At 35.6% G+C, this 23,301-nt stretch overlaps 1 protein-coding gene across 2 annotated transcripts in view; it reads right to left on the bottom strand.

Moving 5' to 3' along the window:
* Positions 1–23,301, bottom strand: part of FAF1 (Fas associated factor 1) — a 429,817-nt gene that overhangs the window by 179,542 nt on the left and 226,974 nt on the right. For both annotated transcript variants that reach the window (XM_021097816.1, XM_021097817.1), the window contains exon 8: positions 15,130–15,216. In XM_021097816.1, coding sequence (XP_020953475.1) covers positions 15,130–15,216 — 87 coding nt within the window. The remainder of the gene's footprint in view (positions 1–15,129; positions 15,217–23,301) is intronic.

The raw sequence follows: 23,301 nt of genomic DNA, 5'->3' as shown, positions 1-23,301 counted from the left end.
AGGAACCATGAGGTTGCGGGTTCAGTCCCTGCCCTTGCTCAGTAGGTTGACGATCCAGCGTTGCCGTGACCTGTGGTGTAGGTCGCAGACGCGGCTCGGACCCTGCGTTGCTGTGGCTCTGGCGCAGGCTGGCAGCTACAGCTCCGATTAGACCCCTAGCCTGGGAACCCCCATATGCCACAGGAGCGGCCCAAGAAATGGCAAAAAGACAAAAAAATAAAAAAAATTTAAAAAATTAAATAAACCCCCCCCCCAAAAAAAACAAAGTCACCTTACTGCCAACTGAATAAAGGAAAATAACAGCAAAGATTGTTTTTGTTTCTTTTACTGAACAATTGTAAAACTTCGAACCAGTATGAATGCAATTCTGGAAAAAATTAGAGTGGGTATTTTAAAATTGGACTTTTTTCTTGTCTTTTTAGGGCCACACCCACTGCATATGGAGGTTCCCAGGCTGGGGGTAAAATCGGAGCTGTAGCAGCTGGCCTACTCCACAGCCACAGCAACCCCAGATCCCAGCCTCTTATGCAATCCACAGCATAGCTCACAGCAATGCCACATCCTTAACCCACTGAGCAAGGCTAGGAATCAAATTTGCATCCTCACGGATGCTAGTCAGATTTGTTTTCCACTGAGACACAACAGGAATGCCAAAATTGGAACTATTTTGAATAACACAAAACACATAAGAAATTGCACGGTACAAGAGAAATAACATTGGCAACAGGGAGGGGGCGGATTGAGAGTTAAATACTGGTTCTACATTTCACCTCCTCATTTATCAGTTATGGTTTCAGATCAACATACTCATCTTAAATTCACCAGTGAAATTCACTAAGATCCAGTTACCTATAATAAAATGCACTCATCTGAAGCGTACAATTCAAGGAGTTGTCTCTCTCACACACACACTCTCCCTCTCTCTCATGCGTGCGCGCGCGCGCGCACACACACACACACACACACTAAGTTCTACCAACACAATCAACATTTCAAAAGGTTATATTACTTCCCCCAATTCCCTGGTATTATTACTTAGTTGTAAGACTACTTTATACAATCTGGATAGAGGTCCTTCACTAAAAATGCCAAGTAGATGTTTCGCAGATATTTTCCCCTGGTCTATGGTTTGCTCTCACTTTTTTCTTTTTCTTTCTTTCTTCCTTTCCTTTCCGTTCTGTTCCATTCCTTCCCTTTCTTTTGCTTTTTAAAAAGGGCCACACTCGTGGCATACAGAAGTTCCCAGGCTAGAGGTTGAATCGGAGCTGCAGCTGCCAGCCTATGCCACAGTGACAGCAACGCCAGATCCGAGCCACATCTGCGACCTACACCACAGCTCATGGCAATGCCAGATCCTTAACCCACTGAGTGAGGCCAGATATCAAATCCACATCCTCATGGATCCTAGTCAGGTTCGTTAATGGCTGAGCCACAAAGGGAATTCCTCTCCCTTTTCTCTAAATGGACTGTTGTGAAGAACAAAAGTTGCAAAGTGTAATAAAGTTCAATTTATCCGTTTTTTTTTTTTTTTTCTTTTATGGTGAGGGCTTCTAGTGTTCTAAGAAACTTTTTCCTACCCAAACGTTGCAGAAATTTTTCTCTTGTATTTTCATCTACTGGTTTTATAGTTGCAGCTTTTGTATTTAGGTCTGTGATCCATTTTGAGATAATTTTTTTGTGTAAGGCATAAAGTAAAGGCTAAAATTGTCTTTAATGATATCCAGTTACTCCACCACTATTTGTTAAAAAAAAAAAAAGACCATCCTTTCTCCATTGCATTACTTTGGTACCTTTGCATAAAATTAATTGACATGTATATAGCTCTATATCTGAATGCTCTATCCTTCGATCTATATGTCCGTCTTTACACAAATACCACTTGTCTTAAATAGTGTATTATTTTTTGAAATCAGGCAGTATAAGTTTTCCGACTTTGTTCTTTTTCAAAATTGTTTTGGAAATTCTAGGTCCCTCACATTTCCATATAAATTTTAAAATTAACTTGTTAATTTCTACTCCAAAAGGGGGTTATTGATTTTTTATTGGGATTGCAGTGTGACAAGAACTACCACATTAAAAACACTGTGTTCTAATCAATGACCATGATCTCTCTCCATTTCTAAGGACTTTATTTTTTTCATCAGTAATTAGGAGTTTTCAGTATAAGGATTTTACATATATTTTGTTAGATTTCTTACTTCTTATTTCCAAGTTGTGATTTTTAAAAACCTTTCAGTAGTTTAAAAATGTCAATTCACTGTTTTTTTGTTTGTTTGTTTTTTGGTTTTTTTTGCTCAAAATTTGTCAGTTCACGTATTTTGAAACTATTATTTGATATGTACACATTTAAGACTACTATGTCTTCTTGACCCTAGTCCTTTTAATCATTGTAAATGTCTTGCTTTAGTCCTGCTAATACTCCTCGTTCTGTATTTTGTCTGATGTTAATATAGTCATTACAGCTTTCTACATTAGTGTTTGCCTGGTAAATTTTTCCCATTCACTTATGTTTAATTTATCATTGTCATTGTATTTAAAGAATGTCTCTCGGAGTTCCCGTCGTGGTTCAGTGGTTAACGAATCCGACTAGGAACCATGAGGTTGCGGGTTCGGTCCCTGCCCTTGCTCAGTGGGTTAACGATCCGGCGTTGCCGTGAGCTGTGGTGTAGGTTGCGGCTCGGATCCTGCATTGCTGTGGCTCTGGCGTAGGCCGGTGGCTACAGCTCTGATTCAACCCCTAGCCTGGGAACCTCCATAAGCCGCGGGAGCGGCCCAAGAAATAGCAACAACAACAAAAAGACAAAAAAAAAAAAGAATGTCTCTTCTGGGAAGCATATAGTTGAATCTTGCTGTTTGAAATTAATTTTGACAATCTAAGCCCCTTAATGTATAGGCCATTTATATTTGCTGTAATTATCAAAATGGTTGGATTTAAACTTATTTTGCTATTAGTTTTGTACACATTCCATCTTTTCATTGTTCCTTTTTTATTTCTCCCTGCCCGATTTTTGAATTTTTATCTTTTAGTACTCCATTATATCTCTTTTGATGGCTTATTGGCTATACTGTGTGTGTGTGTGTTTAGTGGTTTCACTAAGGTTTACAATTTGCATTTTTAATAGACTACCTTCAGTTCATATTAAACCACTTTATGTATAGTGTAAGAACCTTGCAACAGCATAATTCCATTCTGTCTTTTTTGTACTACTGTTGTCATATGTTTTACTTCTATATATGTTTAAAACTTCAGATTACTTGTTATTTTATCTTTAAACAGCTATCTTTTTTCCTTTCTTTTCTGGTTCACTCCCACAGCATGTAGAAGTTCCTAGGCCAGAGGTGCAATCTGAGCCACAGCACTAACAACACTGGATACTTAACTTGCTGAGCCACCAGGGAAGTAACAAATAGCCCTTTTTTTTTTTTTTTTTGAAGAAATTAAAAACGTAAGATATTTTTTACATTTAACATTTTTATCACTACTAGCACTCTTCATTCTTCTGTATAGAGCCCCAAGTTTATTCATATGATACCATTTTCCTTTTGCCTAAAGAACTTCCTTTAATATCTCTTGTACTTCATGTTTGCTGGCCCCAAACTCTCTCAGTTTTTGTTTGTCTGAAAAAGTCTTTATTTTGATTTCAGCTTTGAAAGAGTATTTTCACCTGATATAGAATTTCAAGTTGTCATTTTAAAAAACCTTTTGATAGTTTAAAAATGTCATTCCACTGTGTGGCTTCTTCTTCTTCTTTTTTTTTTTTTTTTTTTTTTTTTGCTTACATTATTTCTAATGTATACGTTAGCTCCTTTGTGTAACGTGGTTTTTTTCGTTTTTTTTTTTTTTTTTTTTTTTTACTTTCTCTTCTATGAAATTTTTCTTTTTATCACTTGTTTTCAGCAATTTGAGTAATAATCCTAGGTGTGGAATTCTTTTGGTTTAGCCTTCATGGCATTCACTGAGGTTCCTGGACCAGGCTTTTAGTTTTCATCAGATATGGAAAAAAATTGCAGAAATTATTTTTTCAGTTTTTCTGTTCTTGACCTCTTTCCTCCTATCTTTTCTCTCCTAGGATTCCAATTGCACATATATTAGACTGCTTGGTTTTGTTCCAGAGGTCACTGACATTTTGTTAATTTATTCTTGTTTTTTTTTTCCCCTCTCTGTGCTTCAATTTGTATAGTTTTTATTATTATGTCTTCAAGTTCACTAGTTTTTTTTTTCTGTTTTAATCTGCTGTTAAGCTCATCAGTGAAATTATCATTTCAGATATTATACTGCTTTCTCTCTTTTACATATTCTATTCTCTTTTCATTAAGTTCACATTTTCCTTGAAATCCTTGAGCATATTCATAATATTTATAATAGCTAGAGTCCCTATGTGTTAATTTAGTTATCTAAATTACTTCTATGTCTATTTCTTTTGACTGATTTCTCTCCTGGTTATGGGTTAGATTTTCCTGCTTGTTGTATGTACAGTAACTTTTAATTGGATGCTAGACTCTGTTCTTAGAGGCATTTACCTATGAATCAGCGTGATCCTTTTGAAAATTGTTTTTAAGCTTGTAAAAAGACAGTCCTAGAGTAGCCTTCACTCTAGGGTTTGTTTATTCATTCCACTAAGGTGTGACTCTCCTGTGGTATCTCCTGAATGCTCCATGTATTATTCACTGAGGTGCCTCTACTATGGCTGTTGGGAACTCAAACTATTCCCAGTTCTATCTGAGCTCTGAGAATCGTTCGCCTTAGAGCTCCCAGTTAATTGCTTTTTTTTCCTGGCAGTAGTTCTTTGCCCAATTTCCTGGCACTTCACCCTATGCATGCACAGACTAGTATTCACCTAAAGACCAGCAGAACCCTATGCAGATTTCTGGAGCTTTTTCTCTGCTAATACTCTGCCCAGCAAAGTCCAGCTGCCTTGACCTCCCTAAACCCCATTCTCTGTCTTTTCAAACACAATAATGCAGATTCTGTTTTGGTTTCCTCTCCCAGCTCTGGGATCCAGAAATTGCCTCGGGTAGGACTCATCTGTTTCCTTCTTCAGAGTCTGATATTTGAACACAGTTGTTTCGCATATTTTATCCAGTCTTCTAGCTGTTTATAGAGGGAAGAAAAATCCCATGGCAGTTACCCCTTCATGGGCAAAAAGCAGTAATCTATGAGTTTGGGATTTTAATAAAGTGAAATCAAGATTCAGAACATCAGATTTTAGTGCTTGTCAATTTCCTGTTAGGGGCTGTCTCACTTCCATGTGTTCTCCCTCATATTTACTGAGTAAATATGTCCCTTGAGTGTTTCATCCACCCTCCCGAACTTCTCACTCTCACTGTTCAGGGGATAGACCACTTCATAACTTCCCATTTCTTTAAAACTCAAACTTTCTTCTACTGCTTTCAAAGCCGTTCTTTCTGTCTGTTTAGTCTTTGCCTGTGTTATTTGTAAAAGACTCTATATGTTGACAAGGGCAATGAACCCTCTGAAGCTACTGAGTCTCACCACCATCAGAAGCAACATTATTCATGACCTTGACAAATAAAGAAAAAGCCAGTGAAAATGTCCAAAGATTGTCTAAATCTATCTGACCTAGGATAGGCTAACAAAATAATTTAAATAGCATAAGATGACCCTAGAGCTTTTCAAAGAATGCTTCCAATTCTGCATGTGTATGTGGTATAAAGAAGGTGCTTGCTCAAGGGAAAAGGAGCTAATGTTTGTTGAATGCCTACTAAATGCCAGATGTTACACCAGGGGTTGGCAAACTTTTTCTGTAAAGGGCCAAAAAGAACATGCTTTTGTTACACCATTCCTGCCATTAGTTATAGTGTAAAAGCAGCTGTATACAATACATAAGCAAATGGGTATGACTATGCTCCAAAAAAACATTATTTACATTGGTCTTGGTGCAGAATTTTAGGATCTGACTCCAAAAGCAAAAATAAACAAGTGGGGCTACATCAAACTAAAAAACTTCTGCACAACAAAGGAAATCATCTACAAAACAAAAAGGCAAATTACTAAATATGAGGAAGTATTCGCAAATCATATATCCCATAAAAAGTTAATGTCAAAAAATACAAGAACTTGCTTCAATAGCAAAAAATAAAAATAAAATCTGACTAAAATATGGGCAGAGGACCCAAATAGGCATTTTTCCAAAGAAGACAGGGAGTTCCTGTCACAGCTCAGCAGTTAACAAACTCGACTAGTGTCCATGAGGATGCAGGCTTGATCCCTGGCTTCACTCAGTGGGTTAAGGATCTGTCATTGCCCTAAGCTGTGGCGTAAGTTGCAGACACAACTCGAATCCAGTGTTGCTGTGGTTGTGGGCTAGGCCGGCAGCTACAGCTCTGATACCACCCCTAGCCTGGGAACCTTCATATGCTACAGATGCAGCCCCAAAAAGAAAAAAATAAAATAAATAAATAAATAAGACATACAGATGGCCAGCTGTTCAGCATCACTAATCATCAGGGATGCAAATCAAAAACACAAGGAATACCAGCTCATATCCTGTTAAAACAGTGATTATCAGAAAGTCAAGAAAAATAAGTGCTGGTGAGGATGTGGAAAAAAGGGAACCCTCTTACACTGTTGTGGGAATGCAAATTGGTACAGCCATTATAGAAAACAATGGAAGTTCCTTAAAAAATTAAAAATAGATCTACCATATGATCCAGCTATGCCACTTGGGGGTGTTTATCCAAAGAAAACAAAACAGTATTAAAAAAAGACATATGGGAGTTCCTATTGTGGCTCAGCAGGTTAAGAAGCTGACATAGTGCCCATGAAGATATGGGTTTATCCCTGGCCTTGCTCAGTGGGTTAAAGATCTGGTGTTGCTGCAAGTTGCAGTGTAGGTCACAGATGTGGTTTAGATCCAGCACTGATGTGGCTGTGGTGTAAGCCAGCAGCTGCAACTCCAATTCGACCCCTAGCCTGGGAACTTCCATATGCCACAGATGTGGCCATACAAAGAGAGAGAGAAAAAAAAGACTATGCACACCTACATTCATTGCAGCATTATTTACAATAGCCAAAACGTGGAAACAACCTAAACGTCCATCAATGGATAAATGGATAAAGAAGATGTGAAGTGTGTGCGTGTGTGCATGTGTAATACAGCTCCACCATAAAAAAAGAAAGAAACCTTGCCATTTGTGACATGAATGGACCTATAATCAGAGAAAGATGAATACTGTACAATAAGACGAATGAACAAACAAAACTCACGTTTATAAAGAAGAGACTGGTAGTTATTTGGAGGTAACATGTTTGGGCAAAATGGGTGAATGGGATCAATTGTACGGTAATGGGCGGTAAATAGAATTACTGTGGTGATCACCTGGTAGTGTATACAAACATCAAATCACCACATTGTACACCTGAATTTATATAATGTTATATGCCAATTTTACTTCTATTAAAAATATTTACAAAGACAAATGGAGAGTGGGATTTGGGCTGAACTGCCAAATCCTGCTTTATATTACGTGCTTTACATACTAGATAAAACATAGGAAATTGCCAATATTCAACCATTTGCCTTTTAAGAATGGCAATTTATATGTTTCAAACTATTATTATTATTATTACTATTTGTCTTTTTGCCTTTTCTAGGTCCGCTCCCGTAGCACATGGAGGTTCCCAGGCTAGGGGTCCAATCGGAGATATACCTGCCTGCCTACACCAGAGCCACAGCAACACGGGATCTGAGCCGCGTCTGCGATCCACACCACAGCCCATGGCAATGCCAGATCCTTAACCCACTGAGCAAGGCCAGAGATCGAACCCGCAACCTCATGGTTCCTAGTCGGATTCGTTAACCACTGAGCCATGACAGGAACTCCTCAAACTATTATGTTAGTCCAGTTAATCTTCATAACAGAATTTCAAAGGTGTTAACCTCATTGTCATTTTGCAGGTGAGGAAACTGAAATTCATACAATAAATAACTTAATTCCAAATGATAGTAAAACTGGGATTTGATGAACTTAGACTGGTCTGCCTACCTGCTTCTCTCTCTCACACATCACACAAACACACACTGGTACAAACTTGTTCAGTGTAGTGGCTCTCCTAGCCTCTAAATTTGTTATTCTACCTATCAATAAAGAAATACTGAGTTTTGATTATTTTTATTAGAAAGAAAATAAAACTGATTCTCAAACAGTGTATCAAGTCACTATGATCATACAAATTCATCATTTAGTTGTTTATTGTCATAGATGTCAACTTAGCGGAGCTCTGAACAATTCAAATGAGTGAATGTATAAAACACCTCTATTAAAAAAACACATTACATTTGATCCTGTAGAGCATACAAAAATGAAGACTTCTTATTACCAATTTTTAGAATTAAAAAAAGAGAAAAACACAAGCATATAAATTAAAATGTAATTTAAACTTGTTTCATATATTTTACTTACAGGACATTTGGTTCCTTTCTCTGGAAAGTCATTTTTTCACACCCCCATCTGCTAGCAAAAGTGGTTGTTCCCTCTTCTATGACTCCATTGAATCTACACAAACTTCGATTGTCATTGTTCATATATCAGTCTCGCGGCATACTTTGCAAATTCTGAGGAATAGGACCTTATTATTGCAACTATAAGGGTCAGAGTGGTTACTGTCCTATAAGAGCTGTTCCACAAATGTAAAATGAATAGACGGATGAAAAAAATAGTAATAGCCAAAGGTCAACCATATGTTAGACATTATCTAGTACTGCCTATTTCAATCTTCAAAATAAATGTAGGCATAACCAAATTTGTTACTACTGACTTTTAGTTTTAACAAAACTTCAGGAATATTATCTGTGTTCTACAGTTACAGAGACTGAGACCCCAAGAGGTTAATCAAGTTATTTGTGGTTACTCAGTTAAATGATGGAGCCAGGTGGGAGGAATGAAGGAAGGAAAAATGAAAGTAATTTACATAGAAAAACAGATAGAAACTAATTTCTAAGATGGTTGGAGAAGGTGGCATGGGAAGAGGGCTACAGGCAATGTCTCTTAAGGAAAGGTCTTAAAGAAGAAAGAAATTGCTATCGGTATTCTAGGTAGAAGGAACAGAATGATTAAATAACAGAGCATAGCACCAAGTATATCTGAAGAACAGCAAAATGAATATTTAGCTAGAGCTGAGATACATACGGCATCGTATCCAAGCATTCATTCAAGAAATATTTAGTGAGCATTTACTCTGGGCCTATATGGGAAAATAAACTGGAAAGGGAAATTTCAGACTAAAGAATGAAGGGTTTTGAAAGACAGCCTAAAAATCTGTACATAAACCAGCACATATTGGGTTGCCATTGAAGATAAAGAAGCAAGGCTGAATGTGATTCATTCTGCACTTTAGAAATATTAACCTTGCAGCAAGAGATGATGGAATCACTAAAGTGGAGGTTGTGAGTTTACTTACAGGTAGGTAACTATAAGTGTAGGTAGGTAACTACAGTGTGGTAGTTATGTGGTAACAGGGAGAGTCTGTACTGGGATGGCAACGCCTATAAAAGAGGGTAGGGATCTAATATCAGGGATATGTTTATAATTTGACACCTGCCAAAGACAAATCATCAGGGAGAAGTTACAAAAGAAACTGGCCCATACCAGAATGATCAAAGTAGATGACAGTCCTTCATTCACATTTTTTTTAATTAAAAAAAAAAAAAAAGAAAGAAAGAAAAGTCCTACTGTATCACACAGAGACCTATATCAAATCTCCTGGGATAGACCATGATGAAAACAGTATTTTAAAAGAAGAATGTATGTATGTATGTGTTTATATACGTGTGTGTGTGTGTGTGTGTGTGTATGACTGAGTCACTGCTGTAGAGCAGAAACTGGCACATCGTAAATCAACTATTTGTTAATTTTAAAAAAACATTAAAAAAGGAAGAAGGTATGTGTGATTTTTGTTCTATTTTTATCTTACAGAAAAACTGCTGTGTAATGATTCTGTTTATAAACGGTCTTATTTTCAATGTGAAAATATTTAATATTTAGTAAGTAGATCTTTGACTCCTAATACATGCTTAAAGACCTCTGGCCCTAAAATTCCTACTTTCTCAAATTCTGCATTAACATTCCTTAGCCAATGATGCACCCGAGAAGGCCATCAGTAATATCAAAAGAAAAAAAAAGGGGGGGTGTGGTAACAACAAAAAAGTATTTAAAACTGAGGGATTGTTCTTCCTTTGTATAAGTATTATTAAAATCTTGGGTTTTAAAAACTACATACATTCAAATTGTCTTCATTATAATAAGGTGCCTTGACATAATTCACAATGTTAAAATTATTTCTACTCTCTGGAAACCAAGGCTGTCCTTGTTAAAGTGTAAAAATGAAATTTCGCCTACTTGCAACTCCTTGTTCTCACAGCTGAACTGTCACAGCATGAAAACATTCCCCTACTGGTGAAGTTTTAGATACCTATTTCCTTGGTGAAAGTGCAAAAGGAACTGAAAGAGTTATTGACAATCCATACAGGATCCCATACCCCATTAAAATATAACTACAAGCAAATAATGTATTTTAACTCTGAAGGGAGACCAGAGCAACAATGTCTTAAAGATTAACTTCACTGAGTAGTGTTGAAAACGTCAAAAGACTAGTCTGTCAGGTTCGTAAAAGACTCAAGATTATATAAGAATCTAGTTACAAGGAGTCTGTTTCTTTGTCTTCTTTGCTAAGTCAAAGTTTAATGAGAAGTACATTGAAGAAAACATCTCCTGTGTTACTGAAAGTATTTCTTATGCAACATAAAACTGTAAATAAAAAAGTATTTTAACCTAGTTCTTCACTAACTTCTTTTTACAAATAGCTTTATTGAGGTATAATTTACATGCCATAAAATTTATTCATCTTAAAGTGTTTTTAATTTAATTTAGTACACTTACAGAGTTGTGCCACCATCACTGAAATCTAATTTTAGAACATTTCTATCATCCCATGTCTCTCAGCTTCTTGATCTAAGATATTTCCATAAATTCAAGGAAGCCACTGGTATCCAAAGTTACTACATATTAAAAGCCACACAAATTTCTGCAACTGAACAAGAAAAGTACAAACTAACCTCACTTTTAATGACCTTATAACCAATCCTATACTCTGGCACTGGGAAGAAAATGTTCAGGTGCTCTCTCTGAAAGCTAAACCATCCCAAGAATTAAGTTAGGCACACTGTCTGGAAAGAAATTAATTATATTTTTGTTGGTAACACATTTCAGGCTGTTTACACAGCTGACATCTCTCAGCTGTACACAATTCATGCCCTAAGCTGTGAGGACAATCTTGTTTTGTAGCAGATGCCTCCACTTGAGTGATTTAAATAAGTGAAAAATACCATTGCCTGCAATAATATATATACAAGCACCAGCTTTATGAGTTTTAATAGTTCTAATGGTAGAAAGGTTTAATGACATTTCTTTAGCTAGGATCTCCTTAAAAGACTACAATTATAAGCAATTTTTGCCAAAACTCAAGCACTACAGCTAGTGGATCTGCTATGGCACTGATTAAAAGCAGCTTGGCCCTAAACATCTTTGTTGTATCAAATCATGCAGCTCAAGGCAACATTCTGCCAACTGGCAACATTTGCTCTACGGAGGTATAGGCAGGCGTTACTTCACAGGTTCACTTCATAGTGCAAATATGAAAAATGAGGCAAAAAAAAATCAAGCTTCTTAATAGAGATTCTCTCTTATGTCTGCTATGACTTAGATGTGGTACCAGGTAGGATCAAAGACTTCCATATGGTGAGTTTTAGCTGCTTTCCATATTTTCGACAGTAATGAAATTGCATTAGAACTCTGGTAAAAAATTAAATAATAATCATTAAAATGTAAGCCTTGGGAGTTCCCTGGTGATGCAGTGGGGAACCTGCAATTGTCATTCATGTGGCGAGTGTTTGATTCCTAGCCGGGTACTTCCACATGCCATGAGTGCTGCCAAAATTTTTTTTTTCTTTTTACAATCACACCTGTGGCATATGGATGTTCCTGGGCTAGGGGGTCAAAACAGAGCTGCAGCTGCAGGTCTATACCACAGCCAGAGCAACATGGGATCCGAGCTACATCTGCAACCTGTGCCACAGCTTACAGCAACGCTGATCTTTAACCCACTGAGCAAGGCCAGGGATTGAACCCGCATCCTCACAGATACTATGTTGAGTTCTTAACCCTCTGAACCACAGGAGCTCCTAATTAAAAGTGAATAAAAAGACATGAGCCTCATAAAACAGTCAACTCAAGTCAACAATTCAACATCTAAAATGTATAAGGTACTATGTTACAGAAGAATTTATCATTGATTTTGCCTATCACTCACTCTTGAAACTTGCTTCTTGTTTTTCTTTTTCTTTCTTTCTTTCTTTTTTTTTTTTTTTTTTGGCTGCACTTATAGCATGTGGAAGTTCCTGGGCCAGGATGGAACGTAAGCTATAGCAGGAACCCGAGCCACAGCAGTGACAACGCTGAGTCCTGGCTGACAGGGAACTCCGGAACTTGCTTCTGATAAACCTATGTCAGTTTGGTTTCTACAAGTTGGGGTCTGAGAGCAATTGGCTTTTCCAACCCTATGAAGTCTCATATTTATAGACTCTATTAACCTTAAACTAGACAATTGTTTTTGCCTTAAACTTTTTATTACAAAAATTTACAAATATATATAAACTTGAGAGAATAGTGTAAAAAAATCAAATATACACATCACCCAGTTTCAACAATAATCCAGAGATAGCTAATTTGGATTTATCTCTATCCCCACTCACTCTCTCAACCCCAGATGTTATTTTAAAGCAAATCTTAGGTACCATTTCATTTACTTAAACCAGCCAAATCTTGCCTGTGATGTCTTTCAGGGTTATGTTAATATTAATTATAATATTGACTCTTCATCTATTGTCTACTATGACCCAGGTACTGTATACATATTATCACTAATCCTCATTACAATGCTTCTGATTAGTGAGGTAACAGAAGCTCAGAGAATCTAAGTGATACATCAGCTCAATTGTACTTTTTTTCTTTTATTAGTGTCATGATTTCTTGTAGCAGATTATTAGATGATGCTAAGAACACTTCTGACTTTTTCATGTCTTCTAAAGTAAACAGAAAGATATCATTTATGTACATTATTTTCTTAATTTTGTAAATAAATGTAGCACATTTTCTATCAAATTTCTCAGTCTAACAGGTGGAGAAAAACCAGAAACAACATCCACACCCTTACCCCTTAGCCATGGACAACCAATCAATAATTCTAACAATACACTAAAATGGCAATGTTAAAATCAGTTAAATATCGAAATTCCTATAAATAAATAATTTTTTTCTGGAGGGTTTCACTTAAAAAAACAAGATTTGCTACAGACATCTCATGAGGCTTTACCTCAAAAAAACCCAAGTAACCCAACCAAAAAATAGTCAGAGGATCTAAATAGACATTTCTCCAAAGACAGATGGCTAACAAGGCTAGAACAGATAATTAACAAGGACCTACTGTATATCACAAGGAACTCTACTCAGTATTCTGTAATAATCCATATGGGAAAAAAAATGGATATATATGTATATATAACTGATTCACTTTGTGGTATACCTGAAAATAATACCACATTGTAAATCAACTATACTGCAATAAAATTAAGAAATGAAAACAAGTTTTGTTATTTTCTGATTATTTTTAAAATGTCATAACCCACACAGCATTTTCCAAATGTACAGTGTTTAGACTGTGGAATAGACTCAAGTGGCATCTACATAAAATAAAAAAGTTTTAAAATTTTTCCATAAAGAATTCCTTTGTATTAAAGTTTATGATGTTGGTGCTGAGAGAGGAGCTGTAATTATTACCTGGATAACAACATAATACTCACTAGAAAATAAGAAAAGGTAATTAAACTCTTAGCCATAATCATCATTTGGATAATTATTATTACAAGATGTTTACAAAGTCTCAATACCCTTTTTTTTTTTTTTTTTGTCTTTTTGCCATTTCTTGGGCTGCTCCCGTGGCATATGGAGGTTCCCAGGCTAGGGGTCGAATCGGAGCTGTAGCCACCAGCCTACGCCAGAGCCACAGCAACGCGGGATCTGAGCCGCGTCTGCAACCTACACCACAGCTCACAGCAACGCTGGATTGTTAACCCACTGAGCAAGGGCAGGGACCGAACCCGCAACCTCATGGTTCCTAGTCGGATTCGTTAACCACTGCGCCATGACGGGAACTCCAGTCTCAATACCCTTTTAACCCTATTTATTTAAAAACTAAGACTTATTTCAAAATACTTGAAACATTCTAATTTTTTTTTAGCCACATGCAAAGTTCCTGGTCTAGGGATCAAATCTGCACCACAGCAGTGACTTGAGCCATAGTAGTAACAACACTGGATCCTTAACCCACTGAGCCACCAAGGAACTCCTCTAATTTTTCACTTAAAAATAAAAAAACAGAGTATCTGGTTAGAACAATCAAGATTATGGATAAGAGCAGCCAAGATGTAATTTCAGTTGGACCCCTTAGATGATAAAAAGATGATTCTCTTGGAAAAGAATTATCACTGGAAACAGCAGAAAAAGGAAAAGTTTCAAAATTTACAATAGGAAAATGATCATGAGTAGATATGATGATAGTTAAAAATTACAGACTAAGTCTTCCAGTTTTTATGGTAGTAAAAATTATGGTCATGTTTAAGAATAGAGAGTTATTAATATTAACCACAAAAATTAACTTTTTAAAGCATGGGTCCATTATGGGAAATGCAATTTTAAAATTAAATAAAATAATTAGGTTGATTTTGAAGTAACTTAGGAAAAGAATTTTTGTGTTTGGGACATTTCATTAGTAATATCTGAATAGCTGTGTTTTTTTCATCAAGCAAAAACTGAAGTCAAATCAAGCAGCATCAAGTTCATGATAACTGATACTGTAACTCCAAGAGAATGCTGATATACTTGATTTATGTTATCTGTTCTGCAAGTGAACTCATCTTGTCTTCGCATTATTTGATTTATAAATTCTTTCGATGGATTCAAAACATTTGATTCTGCTTAATATTACCGTCAATTAGACTGGAAGTGGCAAAAGAGAGAGGAGGATATAAAACTGACAACTCAACTGTCACTTACGGAGTCATCTGTGGCAGAAGTTGGCCAGCCCTCCCATAACTGATGGCGAACAGGGATACTTGTAAGGTCATAAACATTTCTCTTTACCTATAAAAAGAAAGAGAACAATAAAAATAGGGTTTCCACATGACCTATGATATTTGCCAGTCAATTTATGGGATACACATGTTTGCTCTGTTTTCTTCTAGATTCAAAATAAGAATTTGAAACTAGGAAAACACAAATCATAAAAATTTTATAAAAAAATATAAATCAAATTTAAAAACAGATTCTCAATGAAGGTTAGATGAAATAACCTTCAAGAAACATCTCCCTCCTCAGCCAATTTTTTGGATGGCTTCACGTTTCTTTTCAGTCAAAAAACTTCAAGTACACCATTCACCTAGGTCATACTATAATTATAACTTCTTATAATCTATTTAATTTTTTAAATGACTTAAGATGTGCAATGACTCAAATAAAAGATATATTTTAAGTTTCTATGTAGGACAGAGAAAGATAGTATTTTTTTTGTTGAAGGGGGTAGAAGGAAGAATCTGAAGTTTCTTTCACTGTTTTATGTAAGTTTTAATAATATGACAACTTATTAATAGAGCAACATAGATTAATTCTTTGAAATCATCCCCAAATAGAAACTATTTCAACAGCATATTTATTAACCGAGAGCCATTAATATACTACTTAGTCCCTTCCCAAAAAAGAAAATATAGTAATGATAGTTTTTAAGTATTGTTAAAAGTTAAAATGCTGTTTTTCTCAAGATTAACATTGTATCTTTTACCTTAAAAAGGAGAGGAGGTAAATAATTTATCAGAATAAAGTGTCAGAAGTTTAAACTATTATCCAGTAATTAAGAAGTTTCTTCAGTTTTTTTTTCTAAATAGATTACAAAAATTGTTTCATTCCATATTTACAAAAAAAAATAAAAGAAATTATCAGATCATAAGAATGAAGAGATCATTCATCTTAGCTAATTCTTCAGGTTAGTTTTGGGATGACCCTATTTTAACAAATGATGCTGATGTTCAAATGTTGCATATAATAGCTTCTAAAATAAGACTTCAATACGGAACACAAGCAGCATTCATTCATGTTTTTTAAATGCAGAAGCCTGAAGTATCATGTTGTTCAATTATAGCATTTTGTATCACATTACTGTTTATTATACATAAACACATCTAAGTTACCCTTCCAGTAAAATAGGGATATATATTCTCTGGAGAAAGAAACAAAACAAAACCGGGAACTCAATCCATTTTTATCTCTAATGTACACCTGTGAAAAAAGACTCAGTAAATGAGAACTGAGGAGCTTGGGGGCATGGCTTGATTCCCACTCAATTCAAACAAACAGCCCTTTTTTTTTTTTCCAAGAGATTCTTAGCAATGGCCAGTCTACCATGCAGTTTTTTGTGTATGGTCAGTCACATCAAGTTTGGAAATTTTCATTAGTCATTATCAACCCAACAGTTTAATCAAATGCAACCGGGCTAACCTCTTACCACTTCCACTAGCTAATACCATTCTGTCATGCTTAAACATTTGTGCTTTTAAGAGGAAAGGTGTTCCAGAAACTGCAAGCATGATTATTATTATTTATTAATAAAAGGGAGAGGCCAGAAGAAGGGAGTATGAGGAAACTTCAGGCCTCAGAGCAAAAGATTCCTTTCTTAAAGTTAGTTTCAATTATGTTCTCTACATGCCCCACGTGTCAGCAGCTATTCTGAAGGTGGGAGGGAAGGCAGGACAAATATTTACATCTGTTGGAAAGGTGGCAAGACTACCCCTGCATTGGAGAATATACACAAATACTATGAGTGGAGTATATAAACAAATAACTTTGGAGTTGGATTCTTTAAATTCCACCTTAATTCCCAAACACAACAATATGGTATTATGAAATAAACAGTATTTTTCTTCTTTCATTAACTCATCTGTAACTGGCTGAATTGAATAACATTCCTTTGCTATTCTAAGCCTGAAAAGCATGTTCTGGCTATAGTGTTATGTTGGTATAAAGCACAACGCCAGACTGATGTGCTGAACAAAAGTGATCAAAGTTAGAGTAATGTTAGCCATTGCACAAGTATTTGGCTTCATTGTTCTCCCCAGAATGACATCTGTTAAGCAACTTGTCATAGAATAAACTGGTTAATGCAGAAAGAACTTGGCTGAGACAGTACAACATAAAGCATATTAGGGTAATGTCTGTTCCAAAGGAAAAGCTAAATTTGCAGTGTTTCTGGAATTAAGCCAAAAGAACCTTGTGTTACAACAATCTAAGTGAACACAAAGCAGTTTCTCAAAAATAATTCCATGTTTATCAATTCTGTAACCATAGGTAGATTTCACCAATATACGGAAGACAGATGATAAGATAGCAACAGTACAAATTAAGTGATAATTTTATTAATGAGGACTTAAAGATTCTATTGTTTTTACTGTTGGTTTTATTTAATTAAACTTTTAGGTGACAATCCTGCAGGGAAGTAAAAATCTAAAATGTACACAAAACTAAAAATGATTCCCCTGAAAAATTAGTATTCTAGGAAAGCTGAATGACAAAATACAGCTGCGTACAAAATGATGCACATGATTTAGGTCATCATAAATCAAATGAGGACACAGTTTCTCAAAAACAGAAGGAATGGAGGACCAGAGGAGGAAGAGAAGAGGACTCAAGGGAAGGGGAGAAGGTTGAGAGCTTGACTGATTTGAGAGTTGAGAGAGGTAGAAAGAACACACACATGCCAGCTGGGTTGCTGCAGCTGGCATGCCCAGCTATCATTACTGCGCTACTTCTGATGGTTTCATCTTTAGAGATTTGTGTTAAATTCCAGTTAAGGACAAGTGGCACGTCATATTCTAATGGCCTTTTTGTCTTACCCACGTTCTTTGACCAGTACTGGCTCAAGATCATGCTGAATCTTCATCATCTTTTCAATTCTTGTTAGGCATTTAGCTCTAAATCTGTGAGATTTTAGGCTGCTAAACTATGCAAATGTTTCACTTCTGAAGAAACTTAATAAATGCTTTGATTACCAGTTGAACACTGAAATTATGTTACAAACTATAATGTATTTGGACCAAGTGTTCTAAATTGACAATAAATTTTCCAGAGCTTGTTTTCCAGATTTTCTAAAAGAGGTTTCATTTCTTCCCCACTGCTTCATATAAGATAGTTGTTTGTGATTAAGAAAAAAAATTTAAATCAGATTAACTTGAAATAGTACACAATTAATGTGATAGATTTATTTCCTTATTATTTGCTTTTCATTAATAAACATCTATTTATACATAATAATTAATGTAAGCAATGATCTCCACTTCAAACTTCATTTCCTCACTGTAGAAATTTCAGTGATAAACACTAGAGAACAAATCATTTTATTATGACCTGCTCAATATAAAATTATATGATATGCATCTCCTGCAAAGTTTTGAGTTCCACAGATTTTCAGTTTTATACTGCAATTAAATTTTATCAGAATTTCCTAGAAAAAAATTCTTAGGAAGTTACTCTGCTAAAGGCTAAATTTTGAGGCTCAGATAAGCTTTAAAGGAGCTGTTTGTAGCTATTCAAACTGAAAAAATATAAAACTTAGTAGATAGATTTGTTAGCTACATTTTATAGCTAAATGCTGGTCCTACTACTGAGAAACATTTTAGGGAATTTTAAAATTCATTCAGGTATTATCAAAGTGAAAGCAGATTCTGATAACAGAAAAGTCAGCTTGAGGTACTACGACATAGAGAGGCAGAGAACTGGATTTCGCGTCCTGATTCTGCCCAGCTGCTACTGTGGTGCAAGTTTGGTGGAACCTCTCTGAAACCTTGTTTACCCAATATTAGTAGAGAATAAAATGAGATTACTACTGAATGTCAAAGTGCTAAAATTCTATGATTTCTTGAAAATACTAGCGTTAATCTCAGGTGCAGGAAAGATGAGCGAAATATATTTAAGACAAGCGAGTAAAGAGAGAAAGTTCAAAACCATTAAGGCTAGAAAATGAAAGAAAAAAATAGTAAAGAATTAATAACACATCTTCACAACACATCAAAAAGGAGAATAGCAAATAATTTCAGTTAAGAAATACAGACATAAGCATTTTAGGTGAAATTTTTTTCTTGGATAAAGAAAAATCTTAGTTTTTGCTTTTAATTACAGTAAAAGTCTAGATTTTTAAAAAAAGAAAAACAAAATAATGCCCCTCTTATCCCACAAGAGATCTCATTTAAAAGTAAAGCTTGGCATACTGGTTTCCAAGATTACTATTTCATCAACCAAATGTTTCGAGTGAGGCTATAGTTTTGCCAAAATACTACAAGCTAAGTGATACAGTTATCAAATTCTACTAATTTATTTCAACATCTTTCAAATTTTAAATCTGGTCTATGATTTTTCACATATCAAATATTTTATATGGCAAAAATTAGTAACAAAATATTTAATTGCCATGGGCTGAAACAGCTATCAATTTGTTGGCACTCTAGTTTCTAGATTTTCTGAAGTAACTATAGCAAATTACAACCCTTACAGAAATACACCCTGTAACTACATATATGTATCTCACTCTCTTATCAGTCTTAGAAGAAAATGGCCTTTGGTCATTTTAGAACCTGAACTTATCCAAATTTTAAATATATCAAAATCTGAACTCCAGGTAATTCACACAAATGATGCTCTGGGTTAACAGCTAAAAAATAACAGTAAGAAATGTGTGTGTGTGTGCTGTGCGTGTGCACACACACACGCACACCAACACACAAAACAAGACATACAGACTAGGCTTAGTTCCAGCTTCTCAGCAATCATTGATGTTCTGAAGAAGGCTTTTAATAGTTAAGAAACCAATCACTTCTTATCCAGACTAGATTTTGAACACTTACTTCCCATACCTAAGGTCTTTTTCTTCTTTTTCTTTAACAGATTGTACACTGGTTGTAGTTGCACATGGATTTGTTTTACTAAGATCAAGTTAAAATGCACCAAAAAATCCTTCATGAACAAAAACACTTGAAACCGGATGGTGCAAGGGGAATGAGAAGGTGGCATCAGTAATCAAATGTTAATTAGCAAGCTTTTTTTTCTCCTTCCCTCAGGGCTGGCCTGTGTTGGAGAATTCAAATCAGAAATCAATGCTCCAAGTGTTTAACTATTACTTCTTCTCATTAACCATTTGAAAGACTCAGCAATTCTTTCCTCTAAAAACAGTAACTCGAGACATTTCTTTTTTTCAAATACCATCTCTCCAGAAGACAATGAAGATGTTGTTTTTGAAGAAAACTAAAATTAAAGTTGCTTTCAGTCAGGCTTTAAACTGGCAGCATTCTGCTCTATTAAAACATCTTTTGGCTCTAACTGAATTCTTCATTCCAACAACTGTAACTAAGTTTTGCTTACCACACTTTAAAAATTTATTTCACCTCTTACTTGTCTGTAAAGAAATCTGACAGTTGGCAATCTTAAGAGTTACTGGGAATGATGATAATAAGGATGATCAAATAAGGAAACTAGTTTGAATGCAGATAGTTGGAAACAGATTTTTAGCCATCCTGAAAAACTACCAAGGATAAGATAATTAAAGCATGGTTGTAGTCATAATCCTGTGCTACAAGTTTGGTGTGGGTGAAAGTGACACAAAATTTGAATGTTAGATCATAAAGTGACTGAACTCATGATCATAAATTTATTAAAATTAATTCATTCTTTAGTTAAAAGTTAAGCCAGGATTTTATTTATTTATTTATTTATTTATTTATTTAAACTTTTTAGGGCCACACCTGTGACATATGGAGGTTCCCAGGCTAGGGGTCTAATTGGAGCTACAGCTGCAAGCCTATGCCACAGCCACAGCCACGCCAGATCCGAGCTGTGTCTATGACCTACACCACAGCTCACGGCAACGCCGGATCCTCAACCCACTGAGTGAGGCCAAGGATGGAACCTGCAACCTCATGGTTCCTAATCAAATTCGTTTCTACTGCGCCACGACGGGAACTCCCTAAGACTGGATTTTAAAAAAGATTTCCTAAAGAGTGAAGAAAATGTTTACAAATGAGCAAAGTTGAGTGTATTTCACGAATAGAAAAGATACTAAGTTTTAAGAGATTTGGTGGGGGGGAAGGTTTAGAGAAATTGTAAAGTTACGGAAGTTGAAATCATAAACAACAAAAAATGGTACAATTATTTTTCTTCACCTGTGGTTCTCTCAAAGTGTGGTGCCTGGACAAATAGTATTAGCATCGCCTGAAAACTACTAGAAATGAAAATCTGGGGGACCCATCCCAGGCCTAGTGCACTGGAAACTCTGGGACTTCACAATATGTGTTCTAACAAGCCCTTTATATAATTCTTACCAAGCCAAAGTTTGTTTTAATTTTAACTTTTTGCTTTTTAGGGCTGCACCCTCAGCACATAGAGATTCCCAGACTAGGGGTCTAATCAGAACTATGGCTTCCGGCCTACACCACAGCCACACCAGATCTGAGCCACATCTGCGACCTACACCACAGCTCATGGCAAAGCTCGATCCTCAACCCACTGAGTGAGGCCAAGGATCGAACCCGCAACTTCATGGTTCCTAGTCGGATTCGTTTCCACTGCGCCACAACAGGAACTCCACTACCAAGCCAAAGTTTAAGAAATTCTTTTTTAGGGTATGTGAATTAGAGGCTCTCCCAGATAACCATACCTTTCTAATTTACTGGCTCTAAAGTTCTTTGAATTCTTGCCTAAGGCCAGTCCTTTTTGAGAATGAACATGATTAATAATGATTTGTTACAGAAATTCCAGAAATGCTTTAATTGAGGGGGAAGATAAAGTGATCATTTTTAGTCTAAGAAAGTGAGAGATGGTCCTACTTTACTACAGACTTCTTAGCACTGAAATAATTGATAACTAATAATCTTCATCATTGAAAAACTAATCTTTCGTTTTTCTGCCTTAAGCTTAAGTGTGATTGCTTTCTGGCTATAATATATATTCAGGCATTGCAGTAAAATTGCAAATCCACAATAAATGATCTGTTGGTCACACTAAATAAACCTGGAAGACACCTGTACATATCAATTAAATTGAAGAAATGTCCCTGAATACCAGAGAACTGTTTGAAGGAAATGAAAGACTAAACAGGTTTTCATGGTTTTTTTGGTTTGTATGTTTGGTTGGTTGGTTCTCGTTCATAAGCTACCTGAAACAAGAACCAAAGGAAAAACAGTATGAGGTAAACCTCATATCAGTTAAGACCTTATCCTAGAGGGCAACAGTTCTTCTCTATACTTTATGGAAACAGTGAAAGAGCAAAGCTTTTCCAACAAATGGCCTAATAGATACCATAGAAGCAATGGGTTTTTATTGACCATAATGAATAATATATAACTCATTAAATGCTCTTAAAATTTCTCCTTTGAAATTCAAGTAAATTAATGTATACTTCCTTCCACAAAGGAAAACACCAATTAAGTCCAAAATTAACCCTAGAAATAACTGGAATAATTACAAGAACATTTTTAGGAGCTTTACTTTAAACTTGAACCTTGAATTTTATAAAGTTCAATTTTATGAACTGCTTTAAAAATTGGTAACATAAACCAAGAAGTACTCACATACCAGAAATACTTTGATTTTTAAGTCTGAATTTTAGAAGACAAACCATTTGATATAAGGTCAGAAGCAGCATACAAGTTAATCTTGAGGACATAATCATACATGCAAGTCAAATATTTAGCAACAAAGATATTCACAGCAGCCTTGATTATTATCTCACACACACACACACACACACACAACTGACACAAATTTAATATTCAATAATAAGACAGTTAAATAAGTAAATGAACTAAGCAGCCATTAAAATGATGATGTAGAGGCAGAGTCAACAAAGTACAGCCTACAGGCCAAATCTAGTCTGCTGTCTGTTTTTGTAAATGAAATTGTATTGCAACATCACTGCCTTCACTTGTTTATGTACTGTCTGTGGATGTTTTTCAACACCATGATGGCAGACTTGAGCAGATGCAACAGAAACCGTATGTTCTCAAAGTCTAAAGTATTTATTATCCAGACCTTTGCAGAAAAAGTTTGCTGATCCTGACAGAGAAGAATATTTAATAACATTAAAAGTTGTTACATAGTAAAGAAAAACCAGGTTAAAGAATTATGTCCATTTCT

The sequence above is a fragment of the Sus scrofa genome, chromosome 6 (genome assembly GCF_000003025.6).
Source record: "Sus scrofa isolate TJ Tabasco breed Duroc chromosome 6, Sscrofa11.1, whole genome shotgun sequence".
Lineage (NCBI taxonomy): Eukaryota > Metazoa > Chordata > Mammalia > Artiodactyla > Suidae > Sus > Sus scrofa.
Note: the sequence above shows the minus strand (reverse complement) of the source record. Positions and strands in the feature narration are given on the sequence as shown.